Genomic DNA, 12,717 nt, shown 5'->3' with positions numbered 1-12,717 from the left:
TATGGACAGCCCAAACCACAATCAAGCAATGAAAGAGGAACAGATACTGGAGATACTACCTCTTGATTGCTATCTTCAAAATTACCTACCCTATATTGCAAACACAAGAAAATAAGAGTGAAACTCACCTCCTGCATGATCAGATAGACATGTTGATCACAGACATACTGAACCAGTGCACCTACCTGTTTGCAAACTGGATGGTCCTGCTGACACATTTAAATATGACTATGACAAGCTCAAGCGAGCCCTAGTGGTCATCAAACCTGCAGACTGTCACAGTGGAGACTCAAACATTGAGCTGCAGAATCTTAAAAGCACCAGTGAGTATGTATGGCAATTATTTTATCCACAATGTATTTCTTGGATTAGGCAGAAGTATTACTGATCATAGAATTTATGCATCTTTTTGTTAACTACCAATCATTTCAGGTCAGTACAAAAGGATTTGGAATTATTATAAAGCTGCAAATATATGGATCTTTGCTTCCTGAACACAAAAGTGGTGATCACTGGTTATAAATATAATACCTTCAATGCTCTTAAAATATGACAGGACATCTTGTAAGGATTAATATACACAAAGATTTTTGAAACATAATCTCAAGAGAACATGACCAAGCAAAGGATTGTATGAACACACTGTTCATCAGAATGACACATTTTGTGCTCACAAATGAGGTTAGGCAAAACATTAAGAATTGAATATAGCCTACTGTTTCAAGAGGGAGACATCAAACTGAGGAGTGCGCTATATTTAGAGTTCAGTCATGAGTCAAACAGCTCTAAAATGTCACAGGACCAAGAAAGTATTTTCCAGGACTAAAGTAGCTAACTGAAAGATTAAAAAAATCATTTAAGAAATAATGAGAACAACACAAAGAGTTGTGGAGAACCAGGTAAGCATATGACATTAAAGTTTAAAGAGGGCTGTGCCTGAAAAAAGAACACTGAGAACCCTATTTGAAGATCACCAGTATTTTAATAAATGTGATCAAAACATCAAATTACTTCCTTGTGAAATCACCAAATACTAATAAAGATCCAAATGAGGAAGAAACTGCTATATTCTAGGAGTTCTTATCTTGGGCTATATTATAGTTTGGGCTTCAAGGGGTGCAATGAGCCCTTTGGAATTCCATGTATAATTTTGGGTATATAAATGTATGTGCATTTTTTTTTAAATGGGGGGTATCCAAAGTTTAAATTAGATTTTCATAGGTCCTTAGATCCAAAAAAAGAGAGTTCAATGTTCTAAAACCAGGTCTTTATCTATGTAAAAATACGTAACTGGATATTGGGCATCTCAGTAACGTCCTGTAAGCCTAAAATTAAGAAAAGTATTAACTTTTCTAAATTGCTCATAAAAATATTTTTCAAAAATGAAAATTGGAATTACCCTAATTAAAGAAAATGTCAGCCACAGACTGGACACTAATGGAAGGTCCACATAAAAAACATGCCAGGAAGCTTGTGATTGTGATAATAGACTTAAAAATGATCTGAAGGAGAAAGATTAAATTATTTTGTTAGATTTCTTTTGCTTGCGTTAAAGAGAGAGAGTGGAAATGACTGTATCAGGACTTATTTATCTGCACTGATTCCTAGCTTATTCCCATTTTCTACCAGGGTGGAAAGATAAAATGTTCAAATAACTTAACAGTTGCAAACAAAGGAGATGGTATTTGTGATTATGACAATGATTAGGGGCTACTCTGCTCTCTTGAGACATTTGAGGCCAGGGCTGACCTGGCAGAGGTCAAGACAACAACAAAAAAGATCCGTATCCTGCTCATCACTCATGTGCCCTGCTGGACACTCAAATAATGAAAACACTCTCAGTGACCTAGACATTTACCTCATTTTAAATATTCTTACAAAGCATTTTTATATAATTTTAATTTCCAAGAATACCACTACTAGGATCTACCGTGTAAGTCAGTGGGGGTTTCCCAGGAGGGGTTCAGTATTTTGGAAAAGCATGTCACCACTGGCAATGCTGCTCTCGGCCTTGGACGGACGCACCCACCAGCCTCCAGCAGTCACTCCCCACTCAGGTGTGGTCACACAAAGTGCAGCCCCTCTGAGCTTCAAGATGTCCTATTGCATGGCCCTGCTCAAGCGTCAGCACTTGAAACAAAACATTTCTTTCTTTTCAGTTTGGTGAGGACATCCTAATGATTTAAAAAGATTCTCTATGGTAGAAGACCATTAGGGAAAAGACAAGTAAAATCCAAATAAAGAGGGCAGTTTAATTAGGAGTACTGTGCCAATATTGGCTTTTTAGTTGTGACAAATGTACTGTGATATGGTAAGATGTCAAAAGTAGAAGGAAGAGAGTGAGGGTGCGTGGCCAGTCTTTGTAATATCTTTTTAACTTTTCTGTAAATTTAAAACTATTCTAATAAAAGGGTTATTTTTCCCCTTAAGTTTACCTTTGAAGACACATAGAAAGATTTTAAATTTGGACAACTGTACCTCCATTTCTGTTAATATCAATCAGTGTTTTTAAACCATTAGGTCGGGGCTGGCACTGTGGTGCAGCAGGTTCAACCTCCGCCTGCGGCACCAGAATCCCATATGGGCACCAGTTCTAGTCCTGGCTGCTCCTCTTCCAATTCAGCTCTCTGCTGTGGCCTGGGAAAGCGGTGGAAGATGGCCCAAGTGCTTGGGTCCCTGTGCCTGCATGGGAGACCTGAAAGAAGCTCCCGGCTCCTGGCTTCAGATCAGCTCAGCTCTGGCCATTGCAGCCAACTGGAGAGTGAACCAGCAGCTGGAAGACCTTTCTCTCTGTCTCTCCCTCTCATGTCTTTAACTCAAACAAACAAATAAATAAAATCTTTAAAAAAAAAATAAACCATTAGGTTGAAATGCTGAACTAGAAATTGTCAAATGTTCATAGTGGTTTAATATTAGCAAGTTCATATAGTTCAAGATAGAATAATTTGGGCCTAGTTAAATGGACTGTGTTAAAAAGGTTAAAATGAATGTATTTTTCATTTTCAGAAATAAAGAAAAGGTACTCTACTATATATTTATATACCTGCTTCTTGGAAAATGCCCTGCTTGGCCATGCTACATAATCTATTGTTTTGACTTCAGGTTAGGAAAGGAACATGTTATAAAATATATTATTTTTTATTTTAATTTTCATTTTTGATGAAAGGATGAGTTTTATTTTCATTTTTTTAAATGAAAGGGTAGGGGGAGAGAGAGAGAGATCTTCCATCTATTGGTTCACTCCCCAAATGCCCACAAAAAGCTGGGGCTAGGCCAAGCTGAAGTCAGGAGCCAGAAACTCAGTTTGAGTCTCCCACGTGGGAGGCAGGGCCCCAAATATTTCAGCCTCCAATTATTGCCTTCCACTGTGTGCATTAGCAGGAAGCTAGAACTGGGAGCAGGGCCTGCAACTGAACCCAGGCGCTCCAATATGGGACATGGGTATCCCAAGGGGTGTTTCAACCGCTACACCAAATGTCTGCCCCACAAACTATATTTTAGAAAAAGGAAAAAAAGAAAAAGAAAGAGGAGGACGGGCTGGTTCTGTGGTGTAATGGGTAAAGCTGCTGCCTGCAGTGCCAGCATCCCATATGAGCACTGGTTCAAGTCCCAGATGCTCCACTTCTGATCCAGCTCTCTGCTATGGCCTGGGAAAGCAGTAGAAGATGGCCCAAGAGAGAACTGGAAGAAGCTCCTGGTTCCTAGCTTCGGATCAGCCCAGCTCTGGCCATTGCGGCCATCTGGGGAGTGAAACAGCTGATGGAAGACTTCGCTCTCTGTCTCTACCTCTCCTTCTTTCTCTGTGTAACTCTAACTTTCAAGTAAATAAATAAATCTTAAAAAATTTAAAAAAAAAAAAGAAAAAAGAGTGAAGAGTCTGATTGGACTGAAAACAATTGAACTAAACAAAGTATTAAAAAGTAGGATCGACAGATCATAGATGAGCTTAACTGTGAAGCTTACACCCAATTCTTACAGAGAAGAAAGGAATTAAAAGGCAAAGGCATAGTATTTGTAACCCTTCCTTATTTTCTTCGTCAAAAGCCGGTATTCAGTGAAGCTCTTTGATCAGTGGGTTAGTCTTTGAGTGAAAATATGTTGTGAAATAGGACATGATAAGGAAAACGTTTGCGTTTTTGCAGGCCTAAAAAATTCTTGGACATGTTTAGCTTCTGGGGGAAAAAAACATGTTAAGGGGAGAAATCTGACAGTAATAAAAAGAAAAACGAAAAAATGACTTACCTGTGCACAAATCTGATGCATGACGTGACCAAACTCATGGAAGTAAGTCCTCACTTCATCGTGCCTCAGCAGAGAGGGCCGGCCGGCCACTGGCTGGGAGAAGTTCACGACGAGGGCAGCCACAGACAGCATCCGGCTCCCATCGGGGAGCAGGCAGCCAGGCTGGAGACCAAAGCAGGCTGCATGATTATATTTTCCTTCCCTAGGAACCAGAAACACAGTGGAGAGACGTGAGAACTCTTCTCTAGCAACAACACTGTTATCAAGCTGGGGTTGGTATCAGAAAGCATTTTTTTGAACTTTAAAATCAATGTTTATTTATCTATTTTTATTTATTTGAAACGCAGAGTGACGGGGGTGGGGTGGGGGTATTCTTCCATTGGCTGGTTCACACCCCAAATGGTCACAACAGCCAGGGCTGGAAGAAGCAGAAGCCAGGAGCCAGGAGCTCCAACCTGGACGGGAAGAGGTCGAGCAGGTACTCAACCACAGGCCCTCTGCTATGGGATGCAGACATCCCAAGTAGCAGTTTAATCCACTGTGCCACAACACCTGCTCCAGAAAGCACTTATAAACATATAATTCACCTTTTAGAAAGTAGCTTGTCATAGCTTAGTGGGTAAAGCTGCTATCTGCAACATCAGCATCCCATATGGGCACTGGTTTGCTTAGGCCCCTGCACCCACATGGGAGACCCAGAAGCTCCTGGCTTCTGCCTTCCATCTGGTTCAATCTTGGCCATTGCGGCCATTTGGGGAATGGGTTTCTTTTGCTGAAAAATCTTGATATAAGAACTGTAGATATACACTTTACATACAGCTCAATGTCTATTTTATTTTACTCTTATTTTTTAAAAAATATTTATTTATTTATTTGAAAGGTAAAGTGAAAAGAAGAGAGAGAGAAAGTCTTCCATCTGCTAGTTCACTCCCCAAATGGCCACAATAGCCGGAGTTGGACTGACCCAAAGCCAGGAGCCAGGAGCTTCTTCTGGCCTCCCCCACAGGTGCAGGGGCTCAGGACTTGGGCCATCTTCTACTGCTTTCCCAGGCCACAGCAGAGAGCTGGATTGGAAGTGGAGCAGAGGCCGGTGCTGTGGTGTAGTGGGTAAAGCCGCTGCCTGCAGTGCCAGCATGCCATATGGGTGCCAGTTCAAGACCCGGCAGCTCCACTTCCCATCCAGCTCCCTGCAAAGGGCCTGGAAAAGCAATGGAAGATGGCCCAAGTGCTTGGGCCCCCGCCACACACATGGCAGACCTGGGAGACCCTGCCACAGACATGGGAAGCTCCTGGCACTTGGCTTCGGCCTGGCCCAGCCCTGGCCATTACGGCCATTTGGGGAGTGAACCAGTGGATATTTCCGTCTCTTTCTTTCTGTAACTCTACCTTTCGAATGAATGAATGAATGAATGAATAAGTAAATCTTAAAAAACAAACACATAAACAAAATCTTAGAAATTAACATGTATTTGCTATGATTTGTAAAATTGGAACTCTGTGTGTACTGTTAGTATGACTGTAAAATGGTGTAGCCACTATGGAAAACTATATGGCAGTTCTTAAAAAAAAAAAAAAATAAACAGATTACAATAAAAAAGTAAAATAGGGGCCTGCACTGTGGTGTAGCAAGTAAAGCCACCGCCTGCAGTGCCGGCATCCCATATGGGCGCCAGTTCGTGTCCTGGTTACCCCACTTCCCATCTGTCACTCCGCTGTGGTCTGGGAAAGCAGTAGAAGATGGCCCAAGACCCTGGGACCCTGCACCCACGTGGGAGACCCAGAGGAGGCTCCTGGCTCCTGGCTTCGGATCGGCGTAGTTCTGGCTGGCTGTTGCGGCCAATTAGGGAGTGAACCAGCCAATGGAAGACCTCTCTCTCTCTCTCTCTCTCTCTCTCTCTCTCTCTCTCTGTGTAGCTTTGACTTTCAAATAAATGAATAAATATTTTTGAAAAAAGTAAAATAGGATAGAAGATGCAGCTTGTGGTGGGCACCGTGGTGCAGTGAGTTAAGCTACTGTTTGTGAGGCCAGCATCCCCTGTTGGAGCTCTGGTTCCAGTCCTGTCTACTCCACTTCTGATCTAGTTCTCTGGTAATGCGCCTGGGAAAGCAGCAGAAGACGGCTCAAGTACTTGGCCCCAGTACCAACATGGGATATCAGGTGGAGTTCCACTCTCCTGGCTTCAGCCTGGTCTGGCTCTGGCCACTGAAGTCATTTGGGGAGTGAACCAGGGAAAGGAAGATCTCTTTCTCCCCCTCCCTTTCTGTTACTCTGCCTTTCAAACAAATAAATCCTGAAAGGAAAAGACAACTGTATCTTAACACTTCTTAATTAGGAAAAGACTCATGTACATTTGACATGGTTTATTTTTAGGTCATATCATTAGTGAAGTAAGTCCATAAAGTACTGAGATAATCACTTTGGTGCTCAAAGACATCTCTATCCACCAACTGGACAACTCACTGAGTCTCCTTTCTAGTAACCAAAGTCAGGGATCACAAACTTGTGTGTCACTGACTCAGGGGACCCCATAATTTCCTCTGGTCTGTTTAGTGAAATGGATTAGTAATTGCAACTGGTTAGTTTTTTTTTTTTTTTAATTAATTAATTAATTTGAAAGGCAAAGTTACAGAGAGAGAGACAGAGAGGCAGAGAGAGAGAGAGAGACAGAGAGACAGAGAGAGAGAGAGAGGTCTTTTATCTGCTGGGTCACTCCCCAGTTGGCTGCAACAGCTGGAGCTGAGCTGATCTGAAGCCAGGAGCAGGAGCTTCATCCAGGTCTCCCTTGCGGGTGCAGGGGCCCAAAGACTTGGGCCATCCTCTACTGCTTTCCCAGGCCATAGCAGAGAGCTGGATCAGAAGTGGAGCAGCTGAGACTCAAACCAATGCTCATAGGGGATGCCGGCACTGCAGACAGTGGTTTTACCCCCTACACCAAAGCGCCACCCTCAACTGGTTAGCTTTTATTAGAACACAGACTAGGGAGAAAGAGATCTAAATTCTTTGGTGTCTGCTGAAGTACTGTAGAGTCATCCATAGTTACCATATGGTAGAACGACAATAATATTTATAATTCTTGTTGCTGACTGGTGCCTGCACTGGGTAGTTTGCATATATAGTCTTTAACGTACAAAACAGTCCTGTAATGGTATCATAATATTCAAATTACAAAGAAACAGTTTCAAAGAGGTTCTATCATTTAAGCATTCAAACTCAAGTTTGACCAACTACTAAGGTTGTGCTAATCCTATTATCTGTGTTGCTTCCTAGCCAGGCTGAGGGGAGTGGCCATAGACTTGAGTATTGGCAGACAGATGATCTGAATAATAAATATTTTTGGGAATCAATTTTAAGTTAAGTAAATGCAGCACACAAACTGGATGACAAAGGCAATAAATGACATTTATTTAGTACTTTCTGTGTGCAGGGCAGTGTTTTAAATGTTGTATGTGTAATTACCCAACTTAATCGTTACAACAACCCTACAATGTATTTACTATTCCCATTGTACAGGACCTATAATATAGGTCCAGAAACTAAGGCACAGGAAAATTAAGTCACTTGCATAGTAAGTAATGAAACCAGACAGAATTTCTGTCTTCAGAGTCTACATTTTAAATCCCATATAGTAGCAGTCACAGATAGGAAATAGAGAAGAGATGAGTCTTAAACTAGGAAGGAGCTGTATCCCTGAGGTCCTTTCCAACACTGGGATTCTCAATACCTTGGATAGAGGTCCAGGTAGAACTGCCCCAATACTTCTCCTGTAGCTTTGTCCTTCACAGTGTAAAGTGTGACACTTGGGTTCCAAACATGAGCGTCCGCCACTTGCTCAAATGAAAGTCCTAGCAACTCCTGGTAGATGTTCAGCAGGCCCTCGGTGACCACCTCAATCGGGAAGTACTCCTTGATGAACTCCTGGTCTATGGAGTACTCGAGCTCTTCTGTCTGAGTCATGTAGTAATGCAGGTCCCAGGCATTGATTTTCCCGTCATACTCAAAACCTTTCTCTTCACATTCCTTTTTCTTCAAACTCAAAATGAACTCTCGTTCTGCCTCTCCCAACGGTTTTAATTTCTGGCTTAAATCGTCTGTGAAGGAAGTGGGGAAAGTGAGTGTCCTATTGCTCTTGGGAGCAAGAACCTTCCTAGATCCTGCCTGTGCTTCAGCACTGTGCTTCCTCCCTTGTGGTACTAACACAAAGAAATCAGGAGGAAAGAGTCAAGGACCAGAACACAGCCTCTATCAGGACAACGCGCTTTCTTCCTCAGGGTGACTTATTTTATAACTTCTTGCCCGTTGTTTCTCTTAGTGTCACCAAAACCAGGCTACAACTTCCTCACAGCACCCACATGGGGGATGTTGACCTCACAGCACTCTGAGTCAAGAATGTTAGGATTCAGGGAACAAAGCCACAGTGAACCTGCACTCCTGTACATGAGAGTTCTCCAGTGAGGTTAGAAAGTCAGGGCTAACAACGCAGATGCAGCCTGAGGTCAATATTATCCAGAAACTGCTCAACACCCTTGACAGCCACAGGCTGCTCAGTTTCTGACCTCTACGAAAAAGGTTTATGGGGACACAGCAGTTCTAGTTTTTAGCTGGAGAAGCTTCTGGGTACCACAATTTACATACTGTGGTCAATTTTTGACTGCTTTACTGTATTTGGTTAAATGACTATCGTCTAATGTATTTACCTTTCAGAAAGTCTTTCCTATTCTGTTAAGATAAAAATGTGCTTGGCCCTGTATGGAACAAGGCAGCTCAGGTGGTAGCCCCATAGTGTGAGATGGAGGCAGCAGGCCAGCGACTGCTGACAAAGGGGGAGACTCACGCAGGATACAGTGCAATACAGTTTTGATTGGGCTTGGAAGAGAACATGTGAATATGGGGAGCAAGAGAAAAATGTGCATGGGAATATGCCAATTTCCAATCAGAGGGAAAACTGCTTCAAATGAATTAAGTTCATCAGGTAGTTGCTAAGGAAAAATTTCAGTACATGCACTCACCATTGCAGGAAACACTTTCTATCTAATTGTTAAGTCCCTGAGCCATCCTATTGTATAACATGCATCAGCTTATATGTCAATACCTGTTCCCAGCAACTGACAACCCACTGAAGAAAGAACCCTATCTTTGTCCTAAGTCCTATTATTTAGCAAACTGCCTAATATCAGGCAGTTAGTTCATAAACATCTAATGAACGACTAAGTAAATTACATAGTAATAAATGTCATTTATGGAGCACCTGTTACATGTTATATATGATTCCAGCATATATATTAACAATTCAAGGTGTGGCTATTGAGGACATAGTGGAATACATTTTGGGCTAAAGGTTGAATTTAATTCATTATTAATTATTTCCATCTTAAATAAAGCAATAATAGGATGTCAAAGTAATAGACTATATATTGGGGCTGGTGCTGTGGTGTAGCAGGTGAAACTGCCGCCTGCAGTGCCAGCATCCCATATGGGCACCAGTTTGAGTCCCGGCTGTCCCACTTCTGATCCAGCTCTCTGCTGTGGCCTGGGAAAGCAGTGGAGAGTGGCCCAGGTCCTTGGGCCCCTGCACCCATGTGGGACACTTGGAGGTAGCTCCTGGCTCCTGGCTTTGGATCGGCACAGCTCCAGCTGTTGTAGCCAACTGGGGAATGGACCAGCAGACGGGAGACCTCTCTCTATCTCTTTCTCTTTCTCTCTCTCTCTATCTCTCTACCTCTTCTTCTTTCTCTGTGTAACTCTGACTTTCAAGTAAATAAATAAAATCTTAAAAAACATAGACTGTATATCTTGACAAACTGTTGAAGGTGAATAAAGTTTGAAAGGGGTTGTGAAGGGGCCTGTGCTGTGGTGTAGCAGGTGGGCTGCTGCCTGCAGTGCCCGCATCCCATATGGGCACCGGTTCGAGACCCGGCTGCTCCATTTCCCATCCAGCTCCCTGCAAATGGCCTGGAGAAGCACAGGAGGATGGCCCAAGTCCTTGGGCCCCTGCACCCGCATGGGGACCTGGAGGAAGCTCCTGGCTTTCAGCACAGCTCCAGCCACTGTGGCCAATTGGGGAGTGAGCCAGAGGAGGGAAGACTTCTCTCTCTCTCTTTCTCGCTCTCTTTGTGTAGCTCTTTCAAATAAATAAATAAATCTTAAAAAAAAAAAAAAAGAAAGAAAGGCAAATTACAAAATCATCCTTTGGTTAACTCTGATCAGAGATGATTACTATAATAATTAGCATCTTTATCATGGCTAAATTATTCAACCATTTTCACTAAGATAAAAGAAAGAACAAGATGACAGTTGGAATAGTGACACTTGGACTGAGAGGGGGATGGGACAGGGTGATGGAGCATCAGTGACTAAATGTCATGGAGCTAAAAACCAAGGTTTCAAAAGATTTATGAAAAAGTGATTTAAAATGAATAGTTACTGGTTAACAGTCTTGATGTATATTATTTTACACTACTTTAATATATTAACAAGTGGTTTCTGGAGTGTAAAATGTTAATTTTTTGTTTTTATGTGTGATGTCTTCCTTTATGTCATTTTGTCAGCTTATGTTGTAAGAATACATAAGTACCCATGCTATAACTACCAAACACCTACTGGCAGTTAATAAAGTCAATAGGCTGATAATACTCTGTTAGGATTCTAAATTTTACATTAGAAATCAGTACAAAAACCCCAAACAAGACACAGGATAGAAGGAAGCAAAAACTACAAACGCCGTATAAATAATGAGCATAAATGCAGTATAAATAATAGAACTAAGCAGACTATTTAACACATCATTGTGATCAAAAATTGATCTGGAATGAGTGGAAAACAGTATCTCTTCGAAGGCTTTTTCGGTTCTGGGGCCCTCTATCAATAACAGCAATACAGTCAGGAAAAGAGAGGTGGAAATCATGCAACTGATTTTTACAAAAGGTCTTTCTCTCTCTCTCTCTTGCTCTCTGCTGCTCGGCCTTTCAAGTAGATGTAAAGAAACAAACACTAAAAAAGGAGGAAAAAGAAAGAAGAACTAACCTAGGAAGGCTGTTACTCGGCTTGTGCTCTTTGCAGTGTTCATTTCGAGGACGAAGTCAGCATGTGTGCTATAGCCCAGGAGTTTGGCCACTTGGGCCCGCAGTGGGAGTAGCTGCTGCAGAATGACAGTGTTTTCCTAGTGGTAAACAACAAAAAAAGCGTAATTACTAATGGCACCCAAAACACCAAAAAGAAGTTATCACACCTTTAGTTTCATGAAACTCAAATATTTTTAGACTATGTTAACTACTTTACTTCTGAGATAATCATGAGGTCCTACACTTTAAAATACTGTTATATTCTTTTTTTTTTTTTTAAAGATTTATTTATTTACTTGAAAGTCAGAGTTACAGAGAGAGAGAAGGAGAGGCAGAGCGAGAGAGAGAGAGGTCTTCCATCCGTTGGTTCACTCTCCAGATGGCTGTAATGGCTGGAGCTGTGCCGATATGAAGCCAGGAGCCAAGTGCCTCCCCTGGGCCTCCCACTTAGGTGCAGGGCCCGAAGACTTGGGCCATCTTCCACTGCTTTCCCAGGCCACAGCAGAGAGCTGGATCAGAAGTGGAACAGCCGGGACTTGAACTGGTACCCATATGGGATGCCGGCTCTGCAGAAGGTGGCTTCACCTGCTATGCCACAGTGCCGGCCCCATAGTACTGTAATATTCTTAAGGACAACAGTGATTTCACATTTGTTGTCATTGACAAGATTATACCAAATACTGATACTTAAAAAGTTTTTGGATTTTTTTATTGTGGTAAAATACACATAACATAAACTTTCCATTTTAACTTCACAGTCATTTGCAAGACTATTCTAAAAATGGAAGAGATTGTTTTAGCAATAATGTGAGAAACTAAAACCCTTGTGCATTGCTGATGGGAATATAAAATAGTGCAGCTGCTATAAAAATGGTGCAGTGGATCCTCAAAATATTGAACACAGAATTACCATACAATTTACAATTCCACTTCTGGATAAATACCTAAAAGACCTGAAAACAGACTCAAAGAGAGATTTGTGTGATCATGTTTACTGCAGTATTATTCAAACTAGCCAAAAGATAGGAGCAACATTGCAGGGTGATCATAAAGATCTGAACAAGAATATAAGTAAAATGCTTACAAAAATGCCAAATGCCTGGAAACTGTTATAACTACTTGTTCATAGCAATTAATAATTTAAAACTAGAATGGAAACATGGATAAGAGAAATGCACCTAGTATAACTCCTCCTAAAATAAACTAATTTGAATTTTTTTTTTTATTTTTCTCAGTTTCCCCAGACCTCTCTACACTGCCAGTTTTCTCTCAATATGTGTTTTCCCTCTCTGCTCTTTAGTACTTTGCCAGACACATGGTCATCTGACTGCTTTTCTCAGCTGTCCTAGTTGTGGTCATGTGACACATAATAGGACACTAGAATGTGAATGAAGAGATTAGTGAAATTTCTGGGTC

At 41.7% G+C, this 12,717-nt stretch overlaps 1 protein-coding gene across 2 annotated transcripts in view; it reads right to left on the bottom strand.

Annotated features, from left to right (window-relative positions):
* Nucleotides 1-12,717, bottom strand: part of NLN (neurolysin) — a 93,697-nt gene that overhangs the window by 25,700 nt on the left and 55,280 nt on the right. For both annotated transcript variants that reach the window (XM_062212126.1, XM_062212127.1), the window contains exons 7-9: nt 11,264-11,399; nt 7,965-8,331; nt 4,243-4,444 (exon numbers count right to left, since the gene is read on the bottom strand). In XM_062212126.1, the coding sequence (XP_062068110.1) occupies nt 4,243-4,444; nt 7,965-8,331; nt 11,264-11,399 (705 nt within the window). The remainder of the gene's footprint in view (nt 1-4,242; nt 4,445-7,964; nt 8,332-11,263; nt 11,400-12,717) is intronic.

This window comes from Lepus europaeus, chromosome 15 (assembly GCF_033115175.1).
Source record: "Lepus europaeus isolate LE1 chromosome 15, mLepTim1.pri, whole genome shotgun sequence".
NCBI classification, from domain to species: domain Eukaryota; kingdom Metazoa; phylum Chordata; class Mammalia; order Lagomorpha; family Leporidae; genus Lepus; species Lepus europaeus.
Note: the sequence above shows the minus strand (reverse complement) of the source record. Positions and strands in the feature narration are given on the sequence as shown.